Source organism: Heteronotia binoei, chromosome 11 (assembly GCF_032191835.1).
Source record: "Heteronotia binoei isolate CCM8104 ecotype False Entrance Well chromosome 11, APGP_CSIRO_Hbin_v1, whole genome shotgun sequence".
NCBI lineage: Eukaryota > Metazoa > Chordata > Lepidosauria > Squamata > Gekkonidae > Heteronotia > Heteronotia binoei.
Genome location: NC_083233.1, coordinates 44801415 through 44827894, shown reverse-complemented (window position 1 = coordinate 44827894; position 26480 = coordinate 44801415). Strand labels below are relative to the sequence as shown.

Below are 26480 nucleotides of genomic sequence, written 5' to 3'. Positions count from 1 at the left end.
TTTCTATCTATCTCTAGCTAATCAAGCAGAGCTATTTATAGTCTATGCAATCCAGGGGTCATTTTGTAGAAAAATAGGTGGTGGAGCTCATTAGCATACACCACCCTCCCCCCAGCCAAAAGCAACCTGACACAAGAAAGGAGAGCCCTGGGCAAGTGAGGTCTGCTTGGGCTGGCTAGAGAAACAGTCAGCCCAAGCAGGCCTTGCTCACCTTGGGCTCTCCTTGGCCACCCCCCCCCCCACACACAGTCAAAAGGCCAGCAAGCCACCCACCACCCAAAATCATATAAGAAGAGGAGAAAGAGTGGTGTGAGTTTTTCCAGGTGTTAATGAGGGCTGCTGGGGGTGTGGCAAACTCCTGGTGGCTGGCTGGCTGTCTCCTAATCCAGGGATTGTTATGCAGCTGCATCTACTATTCAATGGGCAAGATAGGTGGGGAGGAAGAGGGGGAACCCTCAAAAAGGTTCAGGGCCTGATGCAATCTATATAATACATCTCCAAATTCTGTATCAAGAAAACCTAAAATCCACAGGGGAAAGAATTGCCAACGGTATTAGGCTAAATGGAGCCTCCATGATCAGAACTCAAAGTTGAACTTGTGGATCTCCTGACAAAAATACGTAATCTTTCATTGAAATCTGCCTCCATTTCTGAGGACTGGAAGGTAGCAAATGTCACCCCCATCTTTTAAAAGGGTTACAGAGGAGATCCAGAAAATTACAATCAGTCTGACTTCAATACCAGGAAAATTGGTAGAAACAATAATTAAGGACAGAATGAGTAGGCACACTGATGAATACAAGTTATCGAGGAAGACTCAGCATGGGTTCTGTAAGGGAAGATCTTGTCTCACAGTTCTTTGAGGGGGTGAACAAACATGTGGACAAAGGGGACCCAATAGATGTTGTTTACCTTGACTTCCAGAAAGCTTTTGATAAAGTTCCTCATCAAAGGCTCCTTAGTAAGCTCGAGAGTCATGGAGTAAAAGGACAGGTCCTCTTGTGGATCAAAAACTGGCTGAGTAATAGGAAGCAGAGAGTGAGTAAAAATAGGCAGTCTTCGCAGTGGAGGACGGTAAGCAGTGGGGTGCCACAGGGCTCAGTACTGGGTCCCATCTTCTTTAACTTGTTCGTTAATGATCTGGAGTTGGGAGTAAGCAGCGAAGTGGCCAAGTTTGCAGATGACACTAAATTGCTAAGGGTGGTGAAAACCAGAGAGGATTGTGAGGCACTCCAAAGGGATCTGTTGAGGTTGGGTGAGTGGGCATCAACGTGACAGATGAGGTTCAATGTGCCAAATGCAAAGTAATGCATACTGGGGCCAAGAATCCCAGCTACAAATACAAGTTGATGGGGTGTGAACTGGCAGAGACTGACAAGAGAGAGATCTTGGGGTCATGGTAGATAACTCACTGAAAATGTCAAGACAGTGTGCGATTGCAATAAAAAAGGCCAATGCCATGCTGGGAATTATTAGGAAGGGAATTGAAAACAAATCAGCCAGTATCATAATGCCCCTGTATAAATCGAGGGTGCGGTCTCATTTGGAATACTGTGTACTGTTCTGGTCACTGCACCTCAAAAAGGATATTACAGCATTGGAAAAAGTGCAGAAAAGGGCAACTAGAATGATTAAAGGGTTGGAACACTTTCCCTATGAAGAAAGGTTAAAACGCTTGGGGCTCTTTAGCTTGGAGAAACATCGACTGCGGGGTGACATGATAGAGGTTTACAAGATTATGAATGGAATGGAGAAAGTAGAGAAATAAGTACTTTTCTCCCTTTCTTAAAATACAAGAACTCGTGGGCATTCAATGAAATTGCTGAGCAGTCGGGTTAGAACAGATAAAAGGAAGTACTTCTTCACCCAAAGGGTGATCAACATGTGGAATTCACTGCCACAGGAGGTGACGGCAGTTACAAGCATAGCCAGCTTTAAGAGGGGATTGGATAAAAATATGGAGCAGAGGTCCATCAGTGGCTATTAGCCATAGTGTGTGTGTATATATGTGTGTGTGTGTGTATGTATATATACACATACACACACACACATATATTGGCCACTGTGTGACACAGATTGTTGAACTGGATGGGCCATTGGCTGATCCAACATGGCTTCTCTTATGTTCTTAAAAATAAACCTCTTCAAGTTAGCTCTTGAATGCACCTTCAAAGGTTACTAAAGGAACTATCCTGCTCCATTTGCGTAATCTGAAAATTTTATTATATATTTAAATTGCCGTATTCTATAGAGGTCATAGCTGTGTTAGTCTGCTGTAACAAAGCAGAATTTTACAGCACCTTGAAGGCAGAAAATTTAACTATTGCAAATGTCAACCTGGTTTATTACTCACTTTGTCAGAAGTATGAAGTGTTAATCCTACAGTATACGTGCACACACACACACACACACACACATTAGGGCACGGGAGGGGGGGGTCTATAAACCAGAACCTGCAAATTTGTCCCCTCTACGATCTAGAGGTAACACAGCTGACAAAGAGTTCACAAATGCTGATGCCACAATAAAACGGTTACCCTTCAAGGTTCCACTGAATTTTCTTTTCATTCTTTCCAATGTGCTTCTTCTTTCACTGTGAGAGCCTCGAGGGCCCCTTGTGGTCACAGGCGGGATAAAAATTCAACAAAAGAGGAGAAAACAGGGCAATCAACAAAGAAACAATCAACAAACTTCTGAGAAAGAAATGCCCAGGCTTATAACAATAGAGTGATTCACAGACATTCTCACATTTTTCCGTTACTGTTTTATTGGTTTCTCCCACTCATGTTACCCAGATCAAAGGTTTGCTCAGTTTGTTAATTTTACTATTCTTTCATTGGATCTTAAATTTGTACCATTTTGCATTCTAAACCACTGCCTACCAGCAATATATAGCTCTGCTCACTATACCGGATTCCTCGCCTGATGAAGTGGGCTTAGAGCACACGAAACCTTAAATTCTGCATAAAACTTTGGTCTTAAAGGTGCAACTTGACTTTGTCCTACTGCTTCAGACTAACACGGCTGCCCACCTGGATCTATCAACAAACCAAACAGTCCTTCTCAGGACTATTTGATAAGGGATACAGGAGACTGCATATTGCCCAATCGGTCTGTATTCTTGTTGTATCAATTTGGTTACTTTATGTTATTATATGCTTCCTGTGGTATAACTGTGACATATGATAAATAAACAGGACAAAGTTGTTTCCATTACATTTTGCTTGTTATCCTGCAATCCCAAGATCATATGCCTTGCCACAACAGCCAACAGGATACTGAAGAAGAAGAAGATATTGGATTTATATCCCGCCCTCCACTCCGAAGAGTCTCAGAGCGGCTCACAATCTCCTTTACCTTCCTCCCCCACAACAAACACCCTGTGAGGTGGGTGGGGCTGGAGAGGGCTCTCCCAGCAGCTGCCCTTTCAAGGACAACCTCTGCCAGAGCTATGGCTGACCCAAGGCCATTCCAGCAGGTGCAAGTGGAGGAGTGGGGAATCAAACTCGGTTCTCCCAGATAAGAGTCCACACACTTAACCACTACACCAAACTGGACCTAGTGACCACACCAAAATGGAAGGTCAAGGAACAAGCTGGCCCATCCCGCTGTCTAGACAGCTCTACTGAAAATAAACCCTGTTCCAAGGCTATGCTTAGTTCCTTTTTGGATTGCAGGAGGCAATAAATCCACTTTAACACTTTTGCTTTTTGGGATTTCCATAGAACTGGGACCCACCTTCCTCCACTTCCCTGATGGTCCCCCACCTCAGAACCAGCTCAACTCAGAAATAGCTCAAGCTTCCTTAGGAGCTGCTAGTTCATATTTGGACAATAATAACCATCCTCCAATCAGGAATTCAAGAGAAGTGTCAAATCACGCAGTGCTGCATTGTGCCTTGTGTGGTACATCCACCAGCACCGTAAATGTAACAATGAGCTGGGAGTATGAAATGCCCTTCAATGAAGAAGGAGCAGCCATCCCAGCCAACTCTGAAGCTGGGGGAGGGGAGAGAGAAGAACCAACAAAGCATTCTGGCAGACTCTGCTGCTCGTGACTGGCCTTTTTTCTACTTTGTTGGGAATAGAAGAGGGAACACCATGTCAAGAATGAGTGTATGTGTACGCACACCAAAGAGTTTCAGGTGTGCCAAAATGTGTTCCTGAATCCTTTCAAAACCCTTCATGATGACGTGTCCTTGGACCATCAGCTGCCCTTGCTGCCAATCCTGAAGGCGCAAGAATGGCTGTTCCAGATCTAGGCAAATTCCTTATGGATGCTGGCCAGGAGACAGGTCCATGTGCTAACTCTGCAGTCATCCATCATCAGGACAGATCACTGTTCCCAAAGAAAGCAGCCTTTTCCCTCCACCGGTATTCAGACTTAAATCTTCTAAGAAGCACTGGCATAAGTCCTACACAAAACCTGCAAACAATACGGGAGCGGGGGGAACATTTCAAAATCCCCGGGGCCCCACATTCATTTCTGAAAAGCTGGCATCAAATTTTCAGTTCCCCTGCCCTGCGCCAGGCAGAGTAAATACTTCAGATGCTTCAGCACCAGCATCAAATTTCTAGCCACCTCAGAGACCAGCTGCCAGAGCCTATTTATATTCATCATCCGTGTGTATAAACACCCTTAAATGCATCAAGGTAGCTTTGTCAGTACAAAGGGGACCCCTACCAGCCTTTTCCAAGAAAAAGACTAACAGCTGGGGCCATTAATTCAGTCACACTTTAACAATTTCCAAAAGAGAGGGGGGGGGGGAGGAGAAGGCAGTCTCTGTAGTTATAGAATGGTGTAATTTACTAATTTATGTAAAACACTTGTTGTCGCCTTTGGAAATTTTTACCCACAATTACTTTTCAGCTGCACAGTCTCAAGCCTCTCTCTCTCTCTCTGTCTCTCTCTCTCTCTCTCTCACACACACACACACACACACACGCAAGTTGCCCTGCCAACTGTAGTCTCCAAGAGGTTTGTTTTACGCTTTCAACAGCAAATCAGATAGCTCTGGATCAAGGGGGGGAGGGAAGCTGCGTGTGAATAGGAAGATGGTTTCTTTGTTGATCCATTTATTCAACACTCTGTATTTGAGTGTCCCAGTCATCAAGCCATTTTAACAAGTGGGCTAGGTTATGAGGGAAGACAGGCCACATCCTAGTCTCAATCTCCCCCAAAGTGTACCACCACTACCAAAGTTTCCACTCTTTCCTCAGACAACTCTTGCCTGAGGATTGACAATGGGGGGCAGTTATTTAGGCTGAGGGTCTCCAGCTGCCAATCCCCCCTCCCCCACTTCCTTGTGAATGGGAGAAGGTGGCTACCTTTTTGTAACCTTGCAGGTGTTCTGAACAAAGAGGTGATTTGCAATCCTGTAGATGACTGGGGAAGACAATGGCAAACCACCCCGTAAAAAGTCTGCCGTGAAAACATTGCAAACGTCACCCCAGAGTCAGAAATGACTGGTGCTTGCACAGGGGACTACCTTTACCTTTTTAAATAGATCCCCAAATGAGGCAGCTCATATTTAACAGCTAAGAGAATTGTGTAAGATACGCACATCAATAAGGGTTTCCCTATCAGCAATTCCTGAGACAGATCCCACGTCCCGTCCTTTACTAAGACAGGACAATTTCCTGCCTGAAATTCCTAAGGGGTGCATTTGACCATATATGTAGTATTGCTTTGATCCTATGGAGTTTATTGTTCTTTTAATCATTCTATTCCTAGTGATGCAATAGCAAGGGCTGAGTAGGCAACAACATGGCAAATGAAGTTCAATATAGATTAACTGCGAAGTGAGGCACACTGGAGCGAGAAAAACCCAGACTGCAAAGATATGCTGATGGGTCTTCACTGTGATCTTGAGGTTATAGTGCATAGTTTGATGAGAATGCTGATTCAAGTTGCAGCATTTACAAAAAAGGGTAAATTCTATGCTGGGGATTATCAAGACAGAGGTTGCAAATAAGATGGACACTATTGTAATGTCCCTCTGTAGATGTATGGTGCAACCTGATTTGGAACACTGTAGGCAATTCTGATCACTGTATCTCAAAAGAGATGCTGCAAACCTGGAAGAAAACAAAGAAAAGGAAAGCTGAGAGGATTAAGAGGCTGGAGCAGCTTTCCTAGGCTAAAGAGGCTAGGACTTCTCAGTTTAGAAAAATGACAACAGGGGAACATAATAGAGATTTGCAAGGCAATGCTGTAAAATGCAATCATCAGTCGGGGACTTCCTCATCAGCAGTGGGTAGAAAAAACCTCCCCCCCTCCCATAATAGAAGAATTCGGGCATCCAATGAAGTTGATAAGCAATACATTCAGGATGGACAAAAGGAAGTCATTGCATTGTGAAATTCACCACCACTGGATGTTCTGGTGGCTACCAGCAAATGGCTTTAAAGGGGGATTAGACAGATTTAGTGTTAGGCAGATAGAGGAAGCTTTCTCCTTCTCTCCCACAATACTAGAACTCCAGGCCATCCAATGAAATCTTTAGAAAATAGGTTCAGGGCATACGAAAGGAAATACTTTTTTTGCCTAAAATGAAACTGTGGGATTGACTACTAGTGGAGGTAAATGATAGCCACAAGCATAGATAATTTTAAAAGGAGGTTAGACAGATGCATGGAGGAGAAGTCTATCAATGACTACTAGCGTGAGAAACTTTGTCCTCATCTGAAGAAGTGCGCATGCACACATGAAAGCTTCCATTCTGAATAAAACTTTGTTGGGGTGCAAATGCATCACGTTCCAATTGGAACTGCCCAATTTTGAATCGGCACATTTCCGATCAGAGGACCCGAAAGAGAGTGGTCCCACACTGGTCCCGTATTTGAATGATCAGATATCGCAGACCTGTATCGCTTCTTCCTGTGGGCATGTGCTTGAAATAACAAGTTCCAGCAAAACCTGGAGTGGAGAGAGAAGCAAACATGCGCGCACACTTGGAGGGGGGAGGGAATGAAGAGATCCCGATCACCTTTTTCTCCCCCCCCCCAACATGCGCGCACACACACACACCACACACCTCCCATGGGGGAGGGGCTGCAATCTCTTTGTCCATATGAGTGCTCTAGAACTCAAGACATTTGTAGATGGATGGGGAGGGGAAAGAACTTGGGTTTGGACCCTGGGGCAGCGGGGAGGGCTTTCTTGCTTTCCACGCCTCCTGCAACCCTTCCCCCCCTCCCGTTATTAGTGTTATTGTTGATGACGGATCACTTTCTAAGAAAGAAAAGCAGCCCTTTCCAAAACTTTTTTTAAAAGAGAGAGAGTTGAATCTGGATGATGCTCTTTTATTACAGGGCGAGATGAAGGATGCAGTTAAACTTTTGGAAGTGTGTGCGTGGGGAAGCCGGAGTGTTTCCTAGAGAATGACAATTTCAGTGCGTGTGTTTCCTCATGAGAGGAGGGGGGAGAGAAGCCTAGCCAGATGCATTCAAACTGCCAATCAGCAGAGAACTACTTTCAGGGAGAAGTGGGACTTGACGTTGACAAATGGAGATCTCACATAATGGGAATATTATATTCCAGTTCCTCTAAAAAAGAAAGATTCTGCTCCCTTGTAGGAAAATGCAAAACTCTATTAAACAGTTATGTGGTCATGTGCACACATGAATTCATCTGTTAATAATGGCACCAGAAACGGTCGCAGTTTGAGGGAAGTGCAAACCAGCTGCATCGCGGATGAGCCGTTCAGACAGAAATAACCCGATTGTATGGCGCACCAAGCAGGAAGGACCGGACTTTCTCTGGGGTCAAATTGCAGCAAGATCAATCCGAGGCAAGTCGGGATGACTACAAGTTGCTGCCAAGTAACAGATGTGGAAGTCTGAACATGCTCAGGAAATCTGAATGGGAAACGTGCCTATGTTGGAACTAAAGGAGCGTCTGAACGCACCTTATAAAGAGTTTTCAATTTATGGCTTCCTGAATTTATGCTTTTTCGAATTATCCAGTGCTTGAATTTATGCTTTCTTCTAACCAACATGCAGTATTAGCTTGAACCAGTGTAACTGAATGGAATGCTAGGCTGAAAACATAAATGTGTGGATAATTGTGGCTGGGTTGGATTGTACCCATTTGAAGGCTGTGCAAAGACAAGCTACAACAAGCAGATGAGTCTGTTCCATTGTTTACAAGCTACACAGGTACTTTTTCTAGTTTGCAGGGAACTCAAAAGGACATTTGTGTGTGTGACTGCCTTCCCCACTGCAGCCCTTCTACAGCAGTATCTTGGCTATTATGCTGGCAACCTCTGGCCAAGATGCAAAAACTCTCCTGGGATAGGCCCTGCCAAGTTTCCAGAATCAGCCAACTGCAACCTGCTGATAAGGGGGAGTTTTCACTAGACCACACCAAAAAGAAAATTCTTCTTACAAGAAAGCTACAGCACCACCCACCTGGATCTGGCCAATTCCCACCCCATTCCCACAAAGGAGAGTGTAAATCATGCAAGGCCTGAGGCACAAAGGGGTAATAAACCAGCAAGGGAGGACCTCCTTTACAACTGTCATGAGTCTACAATTCAAATTGTATCAGCTGCATCAAAAGCTGGCCTACTCTGTATGGAATACAGTGGGGTGTTTATGGAATACTGTGTATGTGTGGAATACAGTGGGGTGTTTTTCTTTGGTGTGAGCTTAATAAACATACTTCTGTACTCAAACACTGAATGCCTGGCATTCTTTCTGTTCCTCTCACCCATAAGGAAAAGTCCTGCTGGGTCACATGGTGCTTTCACATGGTGGAAAAAATCCAATTGCGAAGTGCATTATGGGTGTGAATGCACCCACAGTGGATTTGGACACAGGTCTAATCACCATTTCAGTTCATTTGCATGGGGCTGGGCTCATTTGGCCTTTATACTAGCCATGGTGACTGAAGGGAGCCTCCACATACAGAGGCAGCAAACCTTTGAGGACCAGTGGTAGGAAGCAACACTGGGGAAACCTTGGACTCAATGCCCACTTCGTTGGCCCTCATCAGCAACTAGTTAACCACTATGAAAAAGGATGCTGGGCTAGACAGACCACTGCAGTGACAGATTAAACCCTGTGGAGGCCCCTAGGCCCACCCCACTGCCCATGGCCCCCTGCTGCAGGCACCTTCTTAAGAAGCCCCTTTTAAAGCTGCAGGGGAGAGTAAAGAGAGGCAAACTTGCAGACAATGCCAGCAGCAGCCGCACCAGGCAAGCTGGGCAAAGATCAGCTCAGTTGCTGGCTGCTCATGCAGGCTGGGAGGACTGCAAGCAGGGGGGAAATGGGGGGGGGGGGCAGCCAGCCCGGGAGCCCTAAAGGCATGGGGGCCCATAGGCCAGTGCCTACTGGGCCTAATTGTTAATCCAGCTCTGGACCACTGGTCTGATCCAGCAGCACATCTTTGGTGTTCTTATCACCAGTTTAGATTAGCACAAGGTATGTGAAGCTCCTTGGAGAACTATGAATTACAGCCCATTGGACAGTTAAGTAGTTAGTTTATACAGAAAGCACACAAACAATTTTACCTCCAAAGACAGAAGGACTACTAAGCTACTCACTCTGGCTCCAAGAATAATCAAATCCTCCTTCACCCCCCAAACACACCTTTTTAACCTTAAAATCAGTGACCATCTGAGTTCTTATACTATGTTGTTTGTAAAAAGAAAAGCTGAGAATTTAATGCCACAATATTGGCTAAAGAAGCAAATTTCATCCCATGTAAAGTATCCCTCCACCAGTACTAAACACCAAACGCTGGAAAGGTGAAGTGCTCCAAGTCTCATCCCAACAGATCTTTAAAATGTCTGGATGTGTAATCTGCTCACTAATGATTGTTCACAGCTCTGCAGAAAAGGGGGGGGGGAACCTAGCAACTACACCTTGAATGAAGATACACAAATGCCATGCAAATTTGGATACCATGCACTGACACAGCTTTTAATATACACAGCTCTGCAAAATTCAAGAAAGACAGAGAGGAAAAAAACACCTTAAAGAAATAATTTAAAATGTAAGATAAATCATGTATAAATACGCACATGCGGGCAGAAAGACCTGCACGCATCCATATGAAAATGTCAAAAAAATTTTAAAAATGATATATAGATGAAGACTGGAAAGAAAACTGTATTGTGAAAGGAGTGGGTACAAATCTAATAAAAACTTCAGCACCACAGACAGAAGGCAACACAGAATTTGCCAAAGATGGCTGCCTCTTTTCTACTCCGTCCCACATCTGAAGTAAATTCTGTCTCATGAAAGCTCAAATTGAGATAAATAGTGTTTAAGTTTTTTAAGGTGCAACTAGACAGAACAACCCTGGAAATATTAAGCAAAAGAGGAGGGGAAAGCACACATACTCCCCCCAAATGTTGCTAAGTCCTAAAGAAACTAATCTTTAAAAGTTACAATTGTCAACACTTTAACATCACCACTGGCTCTACCTTAGCGATTTTGTTTGCTTGTCACTAAAAACTCCTACCCATTATTACATCCCTGTCATTGTGATGAAATAACACTTCACCCTAGGTATCTATGAATGTTTTTGTTTGTTTGATTTGCTTTTTGAATGTTAGGTTTATACTATGTGAATGTTCAGGAGTTAAGGTCAAACTGTCCTGACAGGTAGCCTGGTCAAAACGGAGAGCAAGTTTCCAAGCTGAAGAAGTGGGCAACAAAGCAATCTGTACAATATTGAAGGGAACCTGAGAAGACAAAGTGAAGAGGATGATGTGTAGGCAGTGGTGCTCAAATCGTTACACTTTCCTTTCCCTGCCCTGATGTATTTTGTCAAGGAGTAGAAAAGAGGTAGCCATTCTTAGAAAGCAGGCACACTTTAACACATTGAGATCTGAAGAGAGGCGACCAGCCACACAGAGAAAAAGGTAATCTAACATGTACTACAAACCTGAAACTATTAAAATATTTCTGCCTTTCTCTTTAATGTCACAGATAAATTTTAGGTCCAGGGAAAGAGGAACACATGAATACCTGTTTGACTTCACCCTTTGCTCAGATGTTGTAATCCTTTGCTGTTCAACTATATCAGGGGTGGCCAACGGTAGCTCTCCAGATGTTTTTTTGCCTACAACTCCCATCAACCCCAGTCATTGGCCATGCTGGCTGGGGCCGATGGGAGTTGTAGGCAAAAAAACATCTGGAGAGCTACCGTTGGCCACCCCTGAACTATATAACTGTTGTATCCATAGATTGACTGGATTCTGCTTATATAAGTATTTTGGAGAAACAGGGCAATCCTGCCTAGTTGAGGCTTCTGATTTTTTCCCCTTACAGAGCCTGATAGTAAGCAGCCAGAATGCAAATCTATTAACCACTGGCTAGTGGATCTATTCATTGCTTGCCTTGAAAACTGCATGGTCCTGGGGTTGGGATGAGTTGGTTGCAATTTGATGGCACACAATTATTATTAGCAGCAGCATACAGTAAAAACCATCTGGTGAGAAGAAATGAGTGAATAAGATGGGAAAGGTCAATCTATCATGGTAGTCTAGCAGCTTAAGACCTGGGCCAGATGAACAAGTCTCTCATTCTCCCTGGTAAAAATAAGGGGCTAAAGGGTTGTTTTTACCACAGATGTTACCCCAAATAACAAGAGAGCATCAGTGAACACTCAAAAATCCCATAATGATCCTTAAGAACCACCTGCAAACATTTATGAAGCCATGAACTGTCAAAGCATTGGTCCATTTTTTTTTCAACAGGAGCCATCTTTTGAATCCAGAAACAGCTTGGAAAGTGGAGTGACACTGCTTATGCTCACTGGGTGCATTCACACACTAAATAACACACTTTGCAACTGGATTTTGACAGTGTAAGAATGGCAAGATCCACATGCAAAACAATCACCATGTGAAAGTGCCCACTGACTTACAGCCACAAGAGCTCAGACACATTGAAAAGGGTTCTCTCCATTGAGGAAGATGCTGAAACAGCCACAGAAGGCTTCAACACAGCCTTCTCCCCACAAACCTCAGCTGAGCACAGGACCATATGACTGCCTCTTAGCTTCAACATTTGTTTACTTCATTTACAGCCCCCACCTCTTCTCCCTAAAGAGGACTCAAAAGCTGCTTACATTGTTGTTCTCTCCTCCATTTTATCCTGGGAGTCACCAGTGACATGCAATCAAGGAGAACTCCAGCAGCCCTCACAAATCTTGTGCATTTCTGGGGTTTTGTGAGAGAAAGCTTCTAGACGGGGGAAGAAATCTTTGTGAAGGGAGCTGGAGAACACAGGCAGAACAAGGGAAGTCTCTGAGATCCAAACTGAGCTCCTCGGCTGCCAGTTGCTTATTTCCATTCTCCAGCTAGGGCACACAGGATAAAAGTTTGTTTTATCTAAGACGTAAAATCCGGGATTCCATGTTTTATTTCTACTATCCAATCTCACTCGCCACAAAGTCTGCAAAAAACACTCACCCTCCACTTCAAAAAGTTCCATCCATAGAAGGAGACCCTCTCCACAGCACATTAACTTGGCCATTTTCATGTAAAACTGCAGTAATCTACATGACTTAATTTGTGCAGATGTGGTGCCGAAGGACCGTCTTTATTATTACAGTTGCTGGAGAAACTAGGATTAATGCAAGGGATGGCACACCAAGGCCTAATCCATTTGATGTAAATCAATGCCTCGCGCATTTAAATTGCTCTGCTTTCTTTCAAGAAAAGTACATTGAAGTGATTCATTAGGCGCTGTGCTGTTTGCAAGAAACCGAGCAATTCTCTTCAGCATGCTGGAGCATCTCTGGTAGTCAAATTTAAAAAGCAATCAAGTCTACTAATACCACCTCCTCCTCCTTGCAGACATTTACAAAGGTGGGGGGGGGACACAATTTGTCTATTCTGATTTAAATGAAAGAAAATTTAACCTCTGATCATACCTGGCAGGACTGAAACATGGATGATGAAACCAACTGTCACCTATCTGTTAAATTTATATATTTCTACCTATTATTATCCCAAGTTTGGAGGATATTTGATACTTTAATACAAACACACTGCCAAGTTCAGAACAGATCGCAAGTTATAAATATGAATCTCCCCTACAGCTTAGATGTATTTCAATATCATTGCAAGCAATCGTTTATAGCACCATTTTAAAATTTATAATATCCTGGAAAGGCAAAAAGAATGCTGCTTGATGTACAGAAAAACTGCTTTAACCGAGCACTGGAAAGCATTGCTTATGCGTGGAAAACCATCTACTCCTAAATAAGGACTGGCACGAATGACAGATTGGATGAAATGGCACATAATGAATAATTCGTGCTAGCTGGGTGCAGCCGGCAAATTCCAGTGATATATTTCCCCTCAAAGCAACATTATACCTCTATGAGGATATCAAACTGTTCACAGCTTTCGCTACCACCATACTGTTGCTTTCATATGCATTGCTAAATAATTAATTCTGCAATCAGAATCTAGACAAATAGAAAATGTGGCCACGATCCATCATCTGCTTAACGTGCACATGTACCTATGAGACTACTCATCTCACTTTAAAGGAGTACTATTTTATGTCTTTGCATGCATATCCTTAAAAGGTTAACCCCAAAAGACCCATTGAGTGTGTGTGTGTGTGTGTGTATAGAGCACCATCAAACCATAGCTGACATGGCAACTCCATAGGGCAGGGGTGGCCAATGGTAGCTCTCCAGATTGTTTTTGCCTACAACTCCCATCAGCCCCAGCCATTGGCCATGCTGACTGGGGCTGATGGAAGTTGTAGGCAAAAAAAATATCTGCAGAGCTACCGTTGGCCACCCCTGCCATAGAGTTTTCAAGACAAGAGATTCAGAGGTGGTTTGCCATTCCCTGCCTCTGTGTAGTGACCCTGGAATTCCTTGGTGTTCTCCCATTGAAATACTAATCAGTACCGACCCTGTTTAGCTTCTGAGATCTAATGAGACTGGCGAGTATGGGCTATCCCATTATCAGAGCCAAATCAGAGTACAGGTGGCTGCTGGGGGGGGGGGGGCAGGGAGAAGATTTCCCCTCAGGGCACAACTACTTCCTGACTCTACCCCCATGTCACCTCTTTCCTTCCACTTTTTTTTTTTCAAATTATATCCTCTGCTTCAACACTCTATTATCTTAGGAGGTAAGGGGGCAGCAAACATCCAAGGACAGCAAATGTCATGACAGCAAATAGGGCTCTCGCCCCTGCAGATATCATATAATCATATATACATGCCTCAACAGGGGAACACTTTTTGTCTGTGGAAGCAAAGCAGCTTGACCCAGACCTGTCTATTATGAAGTCCAACATTTATAAGCATATATTTAGCCAGTGTATTCAGAAGAATCCAATCCAGCAAGAACAGCACAGATATCACATATTCACCAAATTCAGAAAATACCAAGTAAATTTGATGCTGCCACAGATCACCCATCTCTTCACGATATACAACAGCAGCATCCCAAGCATCCACATTTTAACTGGTTCTGCCTGTTACTGGAACTCTTAAAAGGTATGTGTTGTCCAACGTAGGTGGGAAGAGAGAGCCAAATTAAGATGCTAATCCTTATCCCTCCCAAAAAGCCTTGCAAGTACCTTGCACTTTCAAAATCTATGGGCCAATATTTACACACAATTTCTGGATCAGAGTCTTTGTGTTCAGCATCTCAAGAGTAGTGCCAGTATCTTTTACGACAAATACCCAGAATCACATTACTCAGTTCCATGACCCTTAATGCAGTACCTAGTAATGTGGATCTAATTCTTAATGTTCACTTGCTATACTGGTTCCCAATGTCTTCTGTATCTATTTCCCCTTCTATTTTTGTCCTCCTTTGCCCCATTCCCTCCTTTTCTACTCATTCATTCACATTCCTTCCTTCCCCTGCCTCTGTTTGTCTCTTTTAACTTATAACCCACACTACTTCTCCATAACACTCTGTGGTGTACTAAAGGCAACAGGATAATGTTAAGGTTCCAGTTGTCGGAATGGAACTGGAGGAGCAGAGCAGAGCCAGTCTCTAGCCATCTTCCATAAAATCTGAGTAGTAACTGGAGCTTAAAGGCAAATGGGCACCAGAGCTCACACAATGGCTCTTCTTTAGGGGTATGTGCTTGCTCAACTACTATTACACAACAAGTAGCAGAAAGGGAGAGAAACAATAAACCTCAGTAAAGGAAGTGAAAATAAATGAGAAAACCCAGACAAGAAGAAAATGCAGGAAGAGGATTTATGCTGTTAACCATCGAAACCCACCTCCATAGGACCTGCTACAACCAGAAATACACAAACTAAATAAAATACATATATACCGACATATGGACTCCCAGTCCTGGATTCCTCTATCAAATAGTCCACAGTCCCACTAAGAAGTCAAAATAGTAACTAAGGCCATCTGCCATGGTTTATTTCAACTGAATAAACGTTAATACACTGAGGCAACTATACTGTTTTCTGGGAAGATTTCAAGGGGCATTCTCCCCCACACACACCAATAGTTCATGTAACTGAAACTTTATTTAAATGACAGATACTGGGGGAGGGAGGGCAGCATGGCAACCATTCTGTACCATCAATTACCCATGGCAACTCAGGACCCCCTTGGCAGCCATTTTGTGGTGACACCTACTACATTTCCACAAAATGCCAGAAGTGTCCACAGGCTCAACAACATGGAGGACCCCTGTAATACACTTTTTCACTAGTGCCCCTAAAATGAGGCATTGTTTGAATTGCCTCCATGGTCAGGTCAGCCTTGTATCCGGGCAGCATCTGCAAAATATTTTAAAACTAGCAGCTTGGTTTATGCCCCTACAAAAGCATCTTTCCCTTCTACTGCTTGTTTGTCTTCTCTATTGTTGTCTCAAATCTTCTGTCTTTTTCACCACCAACCCAGTCCCTTGCATCATATACATACACTTCCATAGGACTCATGCGTGTTATCGATGAAAGAGGTCTATTAAAATGACATCTACTGCAGGTATGAGAAAATGCCTGTGACAACTGAAGTAGCTTTTAAAAGCTATTATGCTTCCACATCCCTTCGCTACTGTCAGAGAAAAAGAGATCAGGAGATCATGAGTGACTGGAATATACTGCAAATGCACCCTTAATTCTACTAACAGATAAGTTACCACAGCAAAGGCACAAAGTGTGCTGAGACATACATGCCAAGGCAGACATCTAAACTTTTTCACCTTAGTTGGAGGCAACAGTCAAGCAGTTGGTCTCCATGACAGAAACTCTTAGAGAAGCAGGCCCTTGAAAGCCATACAACAGTGCACTGGATTTGGGAGCTGGAAAACTAGGATTCATGCTCACTCACCAATTTTATTCCAAAACAGTTGTTGGGGCTCCCCACCCCTCCAAATCCTGGGAACAGCAGTTACGCAGGATGTTGAGAATTATCCAACAGAGACTAAACATAATTCCAAACATTCCTCTGGAGGACAAATGGACATCAAATCAGTTTATAGCTATAGTGTAGACACAGGCACTCAGGTGCACATTCTACCAGCATCAGAAACCCAACGGAGGCAGTAGATGCTGGTATTTGCGGGACAAGAGTCAGCCAACCATAGCAGGTTCCCAACAATTGGACCAATTCCGCAGGGCCTGCAAGACCTTTCTCTTTAAAATGGCCTTCACTTAATGCTGAGCCAAGATAGATTCGCTGAAGATACTTTTAGCCACTGAATTTTATGGATCTGAGTTATAGCACCATAATGTTAATTAATATAAGTCGATTTAAATGATGGTTTTATCTAACTGTAATTATTGTGTATTATGGTTTTACTGTGTATTGTATTTATGTGTTGTGAGCCGCCCTGAGCCTGCCTTGGTGGGGAGGGTGGGATATAAATAAAAAATTATTATTATTATTATTAACAATTTCATCATGTGAGGACTGATTTCAACTAAGCATTATATGTACGCACACAACATTCATCATGCACGGTAACAATGACCTCAGCTGACCTACTTTAATAATTAAAAACAAATTAAACATTTCACTGAAGCCTTGCAATAGGAGACCTTGCAACAGGCTTGAGTTCCTGGACAATTTCTGGCTTATTGTAAGCCTCTTTGAACCACGAGAAAAAGCAGGATGTAAATGTTTTAATAAATAAATAAATACAGCTTGAATCCAACTGCTACTGTTTTTGATGTATGTGCATTTTCACAACATGGGCACTGAATTTATTACTGCAGACAAGCTAGTTAAGTACTTTACGCAATAACTAAGCAAGGCTGGCAAGCTCTCAGTTCCGTTATATTCTCTTCCCTAGTTTTATTATAGACATTATTTTCTGTTCTTCTTGCAAGAAACCTCTGAATCAATCTCTCATAATAAACTCCCTTGCTGATCATTTCTAGGGATCTTAGTTTTCAGGTGGGGCCTGAGGATCCCCTGGAATTACAGCTCATCTCCAGACTACAGAAATCAGTTCTCCCAGATAAAATGGTTGCTTTGAAGGGTGGGTTCTATGGCACTGTACCCCACTGAGGTCTCTGTCCTCCCTAGACTCTATCCCCAGATCTCCAGGCATTGCCCAACCTAGATTTGGCAACTCTACCCCCCCCCATGCCGCACTGATAGTCAGGGGGGGAACCTGTCAACCCTACTCATTCTCATCCTTAAAACATCCAAGTAAAGGACCATGCCATAAATTACCCAAATCCCCAAGCCTGCACTGCTGGAAATCTTGCTACAGAGCCCTGTTTCCCAATTGAGGAAATGAGTAATAGATACCAGCCAAACAGATTTTGAACAATAAGTCCACTACTTTTCTAAAGAAACTGTTAAAGAGAAAAGGATATGGCGAAGAAATTAACCACTCCACTATTGGCTAGCCAGCCATTTTAGAGAAAGCTTCATTTCCATGGGATTCTTTGAGCACAACTCTTAACAGGCCTTCCATCAATTCTTCCCTCAAAAATTGAGTATATAATTGCCGTAATCTGAATGGCTCAGGCAAGCCCGATCTCATCAGATCTCAGAAGCTAAGTAGAGTCGACTCTGGCAAGTACTTGGATGGGAGACTTTCTTGGAATACCAGCAGTCAGGAGGTGGGGGCAAGCTCTATTCAGCCACCTCTCTGAACATCCTCCAGGCCCCCAGTAGGGGGTCAGTCACCACTGAGGTCAGTATGACTTCCAGGTGAAGACACACGCACACACAAAATAACAACCCCCCCCCCCCAAAAAAGTCTGTGCATAATTTACCAGAATTAGTGGAGGCTCACCTGGAAAGTGAAATAGGACTGGGATAGCTACAAGAGATGCACACATGGGCCTAGATACTCTGCAAGGTTAATTAAATTTCAAACGAAGGGCTTTCAGCCAAGGAATTCTGGGAGTTGTAGTTCAACAAAGGGCAAAAGCCTCTACTGAGAAATTATCCATATAAAACTACAGTTTGTGATTTCTTCCCAGGGATTCAAAATAGACCTCTATTTCAAAATATTCAAAATAGACCTCTATTTTGACCTGGTTTAAATTTGTTGAGGTAGTCTGTATTTTCTTTCAAATAAAATAGCCTGGTATCCTGCCCTCACTCAGAGCCCTGCCTCAGTCAGGATGGGATGATCAATAAAATATAGTTGATGATGCTAACGACAACAACAGTTTCTATTTTTGCAAGTAGTCCTGCCAAACACTTAAAAACAGTCAACAGACTTTCAAGTGTTCACTGGGATGTTCACAAAATATCCATATATTCTCACACATACCCTACTCCTCACCAGTGTCCCCCCCCACAAAAAAAAATTCTTATGTTTCCAAAGGATGGAAGGGAGAACCTGCATGGTCGCTTAAGTCAGTTAGTCAGTCAAAAATGTATTGTGTATAGCCGTTACAAAACAGAACAGAACCTGAAAAACAAAGTTTCCAATTAACACCTTAAAAGTTCCCCAGAAAGGACAACCTCAAGAAGTTACAGCATCTTGCTCTTGTCTTCTTAGGCTGCAAAGGCAAACAAAGAGACTCTATAGTCACTTAAAACACTATATCTGATTCCAACTGAGCATAGTATCTTGAAAAATTACTCTTCCCCATGTGGACTCCCTGCTGCAGAAGACATAGTTTTCACGGCCTCCCAAATTTAATCCCCCCAAAAACCTATGAATTTCCACTAATGCTAGCAATCCGGTAAATTCTGTCCATGCAGCAACAACAGCTACTGGCCAGCTGCTCGTGTACTGACTGCCAACCGCACAGATGCAAATACTCTCAAAATACTGTTCATTTTATATTGTGAACAAGTCAGTAGGAGAACATGGAGGCAGGGGAGCTCAACTCAAGACAAAACAGGCATTGCGAGTTGAGTAAGTCTGATTTTCAAGCATATCATTTGCATGGGTTGCAGCATTATTAGCTCAGAGCATTTAGAAACACTTCAGCCTCACAAGGCAGATGATCCCGAAAAGCAGTGAATGACTCTCTCATGGCCATTCAGTGAGCTTCACAGCCAAGCAGGAAATGAACCTAGTTTCCTGACTTCCAGGCAAAACACTCTGGCCAATGAAATTCTTCTCATTCCTCCTAACCGTGATTCTATAGGGAACCCATCAGAAACCCTACCACCATTTTAAGCAGCTTCTGCTCTGCATGCCAAAGAGTCTCTTCCAGATATTAATGTACCACACACTGTAGGTTAGCATGTAAATGAAGCATACAATGGTTTGCACCTAAACAAAGGAAAGGTTCCAAAACTCTAGAAGAAACAGGCTGCTTAGAATGAATTATAAGCCCATTTTGATGCCTTATGGAAGAAAGCTTTTGAGACAGTTTAGCATGAAAATACTAACCTGGTTTTTAAAAGTATCATGAAACCCTTGTCAAAAGAATTTGAACAAAAGATAACACACCAGCAAAGATTTGTCAAAGCTTTAAGCTACACAGATATTAAATGCCCAGGGAGAAAAAAGAGACAGATTTCCCCTTCCTGGGGCAAAGAATGAAAAGGACAAATGAACATCCCGAGGAGAAGAATTCCACAGTACAGGGGAGACCACTAAGAAGGCCCTGACAATGGCAGATTTCAGTCGTACATCCACCAAGGATCGAGCATCACTAGAACATCTCAAAATAGCAAGAGGATCCATGGAGGAGAAGGCTCTTTATACAGTTTATTGATATATATATATGCATGCTTCATTTATACTCTGCCTTTCCCCCCAGTGGTGACCCAGAAGCAGCTTACATCATTCTTCTCTCCTCCATTTTATCCTCACAACAACCCTGTGGAGGCAGGTTAGGCTGAGCATGTGTAACCGGCCCAAGGTCACCCACAAAGCTTGCATGGTGGAGAAAGGATTCAAACCTGGGTCTCCCAGATTCTAAACTGACATTCTAATCACTACACCATACTGGGTCTCAGTAAGACTTTCCTATTGAGAGTCATGGGACTGTTCTAGCCCACTGCAAAACGGAGGGAACAGCAGGAAAAACATAACTCTCATACCCACAAGCCCAGCTGGGCAGTAGGCATGAGGCTTCACAGAGCATCCACACCCAATAAGCTTGCATTGGGACCAAGCAGAGATGCATAAGAACTTTAGCTAATCCCTTCACCAGCTGGTGACTGAGTTATTGACAGCACAAAGAAAAGGAACACAAGTTCATCTAACAGGTGTGAGGAGGAGGAGTGAAAAGAATGGTTGTTCATACCCCATCTTTTCTTTTTTAGCATTTGCACTCTGCAATCTCAATAACTGCTAGTCAAAACAGTGTTTTGGGAATTCTCACCATAGTTATAAGGCAGGCTGTGCAATTATTTTATTTTAAAAGTACATGAGTAGTAAAACTTGTTGTTGTTTTAAATAAAGACTTAAAAATCCTCCTGCCAAGTTCAGCAGAGCAACTTCCATTTGAGCCCCTAAGACAACTAAACCAAACAGGCCCTCAACTGTGACTAGCGGGCGAATCATTTCGTAGCCCACCTATTAACATAGATCCCAAGGTTACTAACTTTGTGGCATACTGACTGCTGACAAGAATCCACATAACTTTTAGCCTGGGAAAAAAATTCTCTCCCTCATTGCCCATAAACTGTATTCCAGCCTCTGTGAAGTGGATGTACTTTGCTTAGCAGTTGAGAACACAAGCTATGAGCTGAATGTGTTTGATACAGCACACTGCTGGTTATCCTCAGGAACATTTCTTTCATTATATTTCTGTTCTGCGTTCCTTCCTTTGTAAAGCCAAGGCAGTGCATGTGGCAGAGGGAAGGGGATCCCAAGAGGTTTCCCAGTAGGGTATTAACCAGACCCATTTAATTTCAGCTGTATCATGTGCCTTCAAGACTGCACTCTCAGCCAGGATAGAGATTACCAGCAATTCTCCCCCTCATTTACAACATGCAGATCTTTAGTCCTGTGCTTCCCTACCAACACAAAGATTTGACGGGGCGGGGGGGGGGGAGTGTCGGGGGGGGGAGTCAATGTTTTGCCCCTCATGCTCTTTCTTTCATTTGCCTGCTTTTCGGATGGGAGGGGGGGAGAGGAGCAGTTCATAAACATCGGAGTCTACTTCACTGTACAACTGCTGCCTATGCATTCCACTGGGGCAAAAGACTGAGAAGCCTAAACCAGCTGTTATGTCCTGCTCTCTTAAAGGTCTGCAACTGAAAGTAGCCTCTAAGGAAAGAAAGAAATTACAGAGAGGGCATGAGAGGACAAAGACAAGGAAAACACACTCTCCTTTTGGAAGGTGGGCAATAATGATGCCAAGCATTTTCCGTAGATGGCAGTGTGGTGTTTACTGAGGGAAAAAGAAATTCTAGAAAGGCACTACTGCATTTGGTTTCAAGTCAATCTGAAAGGCACTACTGCATTTGGTTTCAAATCAATCTGTGCTTAGCCTTGGTGATTCAGATAATGCAGAAGTTAATAAATACTTGAGTACAGATGTTGTAATTGTGCCGCAGAATTGCAGTTTGGCTTATTAAGGCACAAAAACACACAGTCCCAGTTAGTTTCCACCTCTCTTGCAACATACTGCACATTTTGTGCCCCAAATACAAAATATATGAACAATGTGAATCACCTGTTTTTTCTAAGGCACTCAAGTCCCTCTGTCTTCTTACCACCATTATTTTAATTGTTAATGACTGCACAATTGCTCAGATCCAGCAAGCTAAACACCAGAAAATGACAAAGTTTACGCCAGGGATGGTCAAACTTGTTTAACGTAAGAGCCACACAGAATAAATGTCAGATGTTTGAGAGCTGAAATACATGAATGCCAGTGGAGGGAGGGAGGAAGGAAGGTAGGTAACAGGGGAGGTAGAGGTAGAAAGAAAGCAACTTTAAGTTTAAAGTCATTCTTCAAGCTGCCAGCTTGCCTGGTTTGGAGAAGTGATTTAAAGAGACAAATGCATTCTTCAAGCTGGCCAACGGGTGGGGTGGGGACTTTGAGAGCCACATATAGTTTCCAAGCAGTTTGGTCACCCTGGTTTATGCTGAAATCTCAAAGAACTTGGAATAAGAAATCACCAAGCTTTTCATAGGAAAGATTTTGTGCAGGCTGAATTTGTGGCATATTGTTTTTTGTTTTTGTTTTTTTAAAAAACACATACATGTACCCCCAAAAAACACACCAAAATTAAACATGCAGCTTGTAAATATGCCTGCCTGGTTTTATTTACTGGTACATGCTGCAGCTCTCTGATCACCAATCTAAACAATTTGCACAGAAAACAGGGGGGTGGGGGGAATCACCACCGGACAGATTTTTACTCTCCAAGTCAGCAACTGAAACAGGACTCTCAAAAATTATCAAGGCCCATTTGTACGGGAGAGAATGATCCAGAGGCGCTCTCCAAGAAGCCACCTGGCCCAATAATTGCTCTTGGGTTTACCTGCAAACTACAAGGATTGTATAAGCAGCACAATCAAACCTGTCCTCAACATACGACTTGGCTTTGTTCTAATGTCCGCTGCTCAAGATGAACCAAACTGCTTGTGAGGTTCTTTGTTCCAAATACCTACTTAACGATGGGTGTCTCCTTCATTTCTTGTGTTATTACCCCCTCCCTCTCCCCCCCCAAAGAAAAGAATCTCCATGTACAGATGGCTCAAATTCACAAACAGCTCATTCATTGAGCATTTAGGGACCAGGCACTTTTTCCGGTTCACAGGTGATGTGCGTGTGCTGCACTTGCTAGCACAATACATTTAACACATCAGAGTGATCTAAAGGGGAGCCCAGAAGTATCTCCTGGTGCATTATGTTGCTGTTGCCAAAATGAGTTGCCAGCCAACAACAGAAGACATTTCATATCAGTGACTAAGCTCTGTACAGCAGGAAGGCACAAGCTCCTTCTCCAAGGACCTTCCAGGACAAAGAAAAAACAAAAGCTAAATGACCAGGGGAAATCCTGGAGGAGGAAAATGACTGGAAAAGATGGGGAGGGGAAAGAGATCCTGACTCTCAGGAATACTGACACCATCAGTCTGTAAAACTGGACAGCTGGACAATAACTGCATTTTGCTGAAGGAAAAAAAATGCTCTTATGTATGCTATGTAGAAGCAGTGTTTCTGCAGTACCATACCAGAGTGAAACCACTGTTGCAAATCCTGAGACAAAAGAGGGCTGAAATTATTCCAAAGAGCAAGCCCCAAACTACCACGCTCTCCCTGTTCAGTATTCACAAATGGGCCAGATAAGCAAAAGGAGGAAGACAGTGTGGGGGGGGAGGCACGTCAAGCCAAAATGCAGAAATCGGTAAGGAATGAGTATCCTACACGCTTCATCTCTTTCAGAAATTGTTAGTTCCTTCTACATCACAGCTTCTGCCCTGTTTCCCATTCTAAGAAAGGGAGCCTCTACACACGCTGCTTCCACAGATGTAAATGTAGCAGGGAAGGAAAATAATGCAATTCCAGGAGCACAAAGGAGGAACTTTCAAGCCAATGCATGAGCTTATGGAAATAATCAGAGTCCATGCTCCCCAGAAAGAGCCAGCATCAACAGGGCAGGGAGATAACAGGCTTTCCAGGAGAGCAAGTGGCTCTAAAAGTTAAACAATCCGCTTGGCCCTGAAGCAGGAGTTCGCTCACACATACAACTGAACCTCCCTAATGCCAGACAGCATCAAGGGCCAAGAGATAGTCCCACCTGCTTCTCACTTTCAGGCAAGATTTTAGTGTTTCTTTATTGTCTATCATAGTCAAGCCCAAGTTTGCACTTCATCAGCTGTCTGTGCTAATATCAAATATTCTGAGGTCTTCCTGTAATCTTGGAGGGGTGCTTAAAACACAGGAGAACATCAGTGATAAGGACTATTAAAACATTTCAAGAATCTCCAAGCTGCCTTAGACTTTCAGTCCTCTGCCTCCTTAATAAATAGCAAGACTCTATGCGCAGAAGGAGGGAACAGGGTTGAGAAATCTCCATTCCTGCTTGTATCTGACAAAAGGATGTTTGACTCTCAAAAGCTTATACCCTGGAAACCTTGTTGGTCTTTAAAATTCTACCAGACTTGAATCTTGTTTATTTGGTTTTTCATTTTTAGTTCTTTTTCCGTGCTAGGTAATGGGCAAATTAAGTTTGCACTAATGGGGGGGGGGACTATACTTGTGCTACATGATGCACAAAAATGCATAACTATTCCACATTCTATACTAGCCATTATTACAATGGTTCATCTTGGGGTTGCAAAACATGAGGGGGGGAGGGCAATAACCTTTTACCCACCCCAAATCCAAAGTGGCTCAATTTGGCATGCTGAAAGGCCATGAAATTTTTCCTGATGAGTAGGAGACGCAAGGAACTGCAAGATCAAAATTTCCAGAAGGAACAGATTCTTTAAAACTGCAGCGTGTCCAGAAATGGTCTGGTGTTGAGTAGAACAGTAAAGTGAAAACGGCAGGGAAGTGGCACACATGCATACACACTGAGGTGTAAGGGCCCAAAGGTGTTCTCAGGTAAGGATTAACCACCCATTTAATGAACCCAACTGTCAGGATTTTAATGACATTAAGCCAGCAGAATGACTGGATTTTAGCAGGTTCAGCCCAACCTTAACTCTGACCACCTTTTACTCACCAATCCTAACCCTGTTTACTGGACTGGCTGGACTGGCTTTTCAGGTGAACACTGCTTAGGAGCGCAGCCTTTCCTTGAAGCCAGTGGTTCCCAAATGGCCCTATCCCTGCAGTCTCAGCCCCCTTTCCTGACTCACGTTCTACTCGAGAGACAGCTCCCACCGAGACTACCGGGAGGGGAGGGGAGGCCGCCTCACCTGGTAGGGCGCAGTTTTGCGTCCTTCTTGCTGTCCACCACGGCCGGCACGCAGTTGGTGAGCTCGGTCCAGTCGGCGTGCAATCCGCAGCTCCAGCCGGTGGAGAAGCGCGAGAAGAGCCAGGTCTCCTGCTTCCCCGGCCGGTGGCAGGTGCACTTCTTTTGGCCGGCTTTACACTCGCACGGCTGCTCCAGCTGGATGTTGCGCACCAGATGGCGCCCGAAGGTGGTGCCGCCGGTCTTCTGGATGTGCAGGAAGACGATCAGGTCGTCGCCCTTGATGTTGAAGTCCACGCGGCGCAGCAAGTCCTCGGCCGAGAAGTTGAGGCGCGGCACGAAGCGCGGCGGGCTCTCGTCCTCCACCCGGTACGGGTCGGCCTGGCGGCGCGCCGACGACGAGACACCGCCCAGCGCCCTGGCCGCCTGCAGGCGCTGCCGCAGCTGGCACTCGCTGCCCGGGCACACGTACTGCAGCACCAGCCCGCCGAAGAGCAGCAGCATCACCAGCGCCACCAGCACCTTGTGCCAGCGCTCCTCCATGGCGCGGGCGCATGCCGGCCCCCGCCGCTCGCCACTCACCGCCCGCCCGCCGCCCTCGACTCCCCCATGCCCCGCGCACCGCCGAGCCCGTCCACACGCGAGCGGCTCCTCCGGCCCGCCTGGCGCTCGCCGCCTCTGCCCGCTGCGGCTCCGGCGCCCGCCCCCGCCCCCGCCCGCCCCTCCACAGCGGCAAGCCCCGCCTCTCCCGCACAAGCCTTTGTCCTTGGCCAGGCGCCGCCTCCGCGCTGCCTTCTCCGCGCCTCTTTCCAAACCGCCTTCTTCGCAGGCCGCCCCGACCGCGGCTTGGGACTGGGCTGACCTTCCCGGAAACGCGTTACTAAGGCCGCGCTTTAGACACGGTCGCCCAACAGCCCGCAGCCTTCCTCGGCACAGCTTGCCTGCCAGCCCTGCGTCATGCCCCCCCCCCCAACAGTTTTAGAAATACCCCCCACGATTCAGCCCATGCTTTTCTCCTTTAAGGCACCTCCCCTCTCCCATCTCCCGGCAGCGACAGGAGTTTCGCTTCCCACGCGCTGAAACCTTCGGCCAGTCTCGCCGGGGTGCGGGGGCGAGGGAGGCTTTCTTCCCTGGCTGTGGCTGCTGGCGGCTTGTCTTGAGCCCTTATTCAGGCGGGGAGGAGTTAATTGCACCTGCTTATGACACTTGCTTCCGAATTTGGCCCTTGCTGTTCCCCAATACACGAAAATTGTAGATACCCGTGTGG

General features: G+C 44.5%; 1 protein-coding gene across 1 annotated transcript in view; it reads right to left on the bottom strand.

Moving 5' to 3' along the window:
* HS6ST2 (heparan sulfate 6-O-sulfotransferase 2) overlaps positions 1–25820 on the bottom strand; it is a 222646-nt gene extending 196826 nt beyond the window's left edge. The window contains exon 1 of the mRNA XM_060249912.1: positions 25218–25820. Coding sequence (XP_060105895.1) covers positions 25218–25756 — 539 coding nt within the window. The 5' untranslated portion in view covers positions 25757–25820. The remainder of the gene's footprint in view (positions 1–25217) is intronic.
* Between the last annotated feature and the right edge of the window lie 660 nt (positions 25821–26480).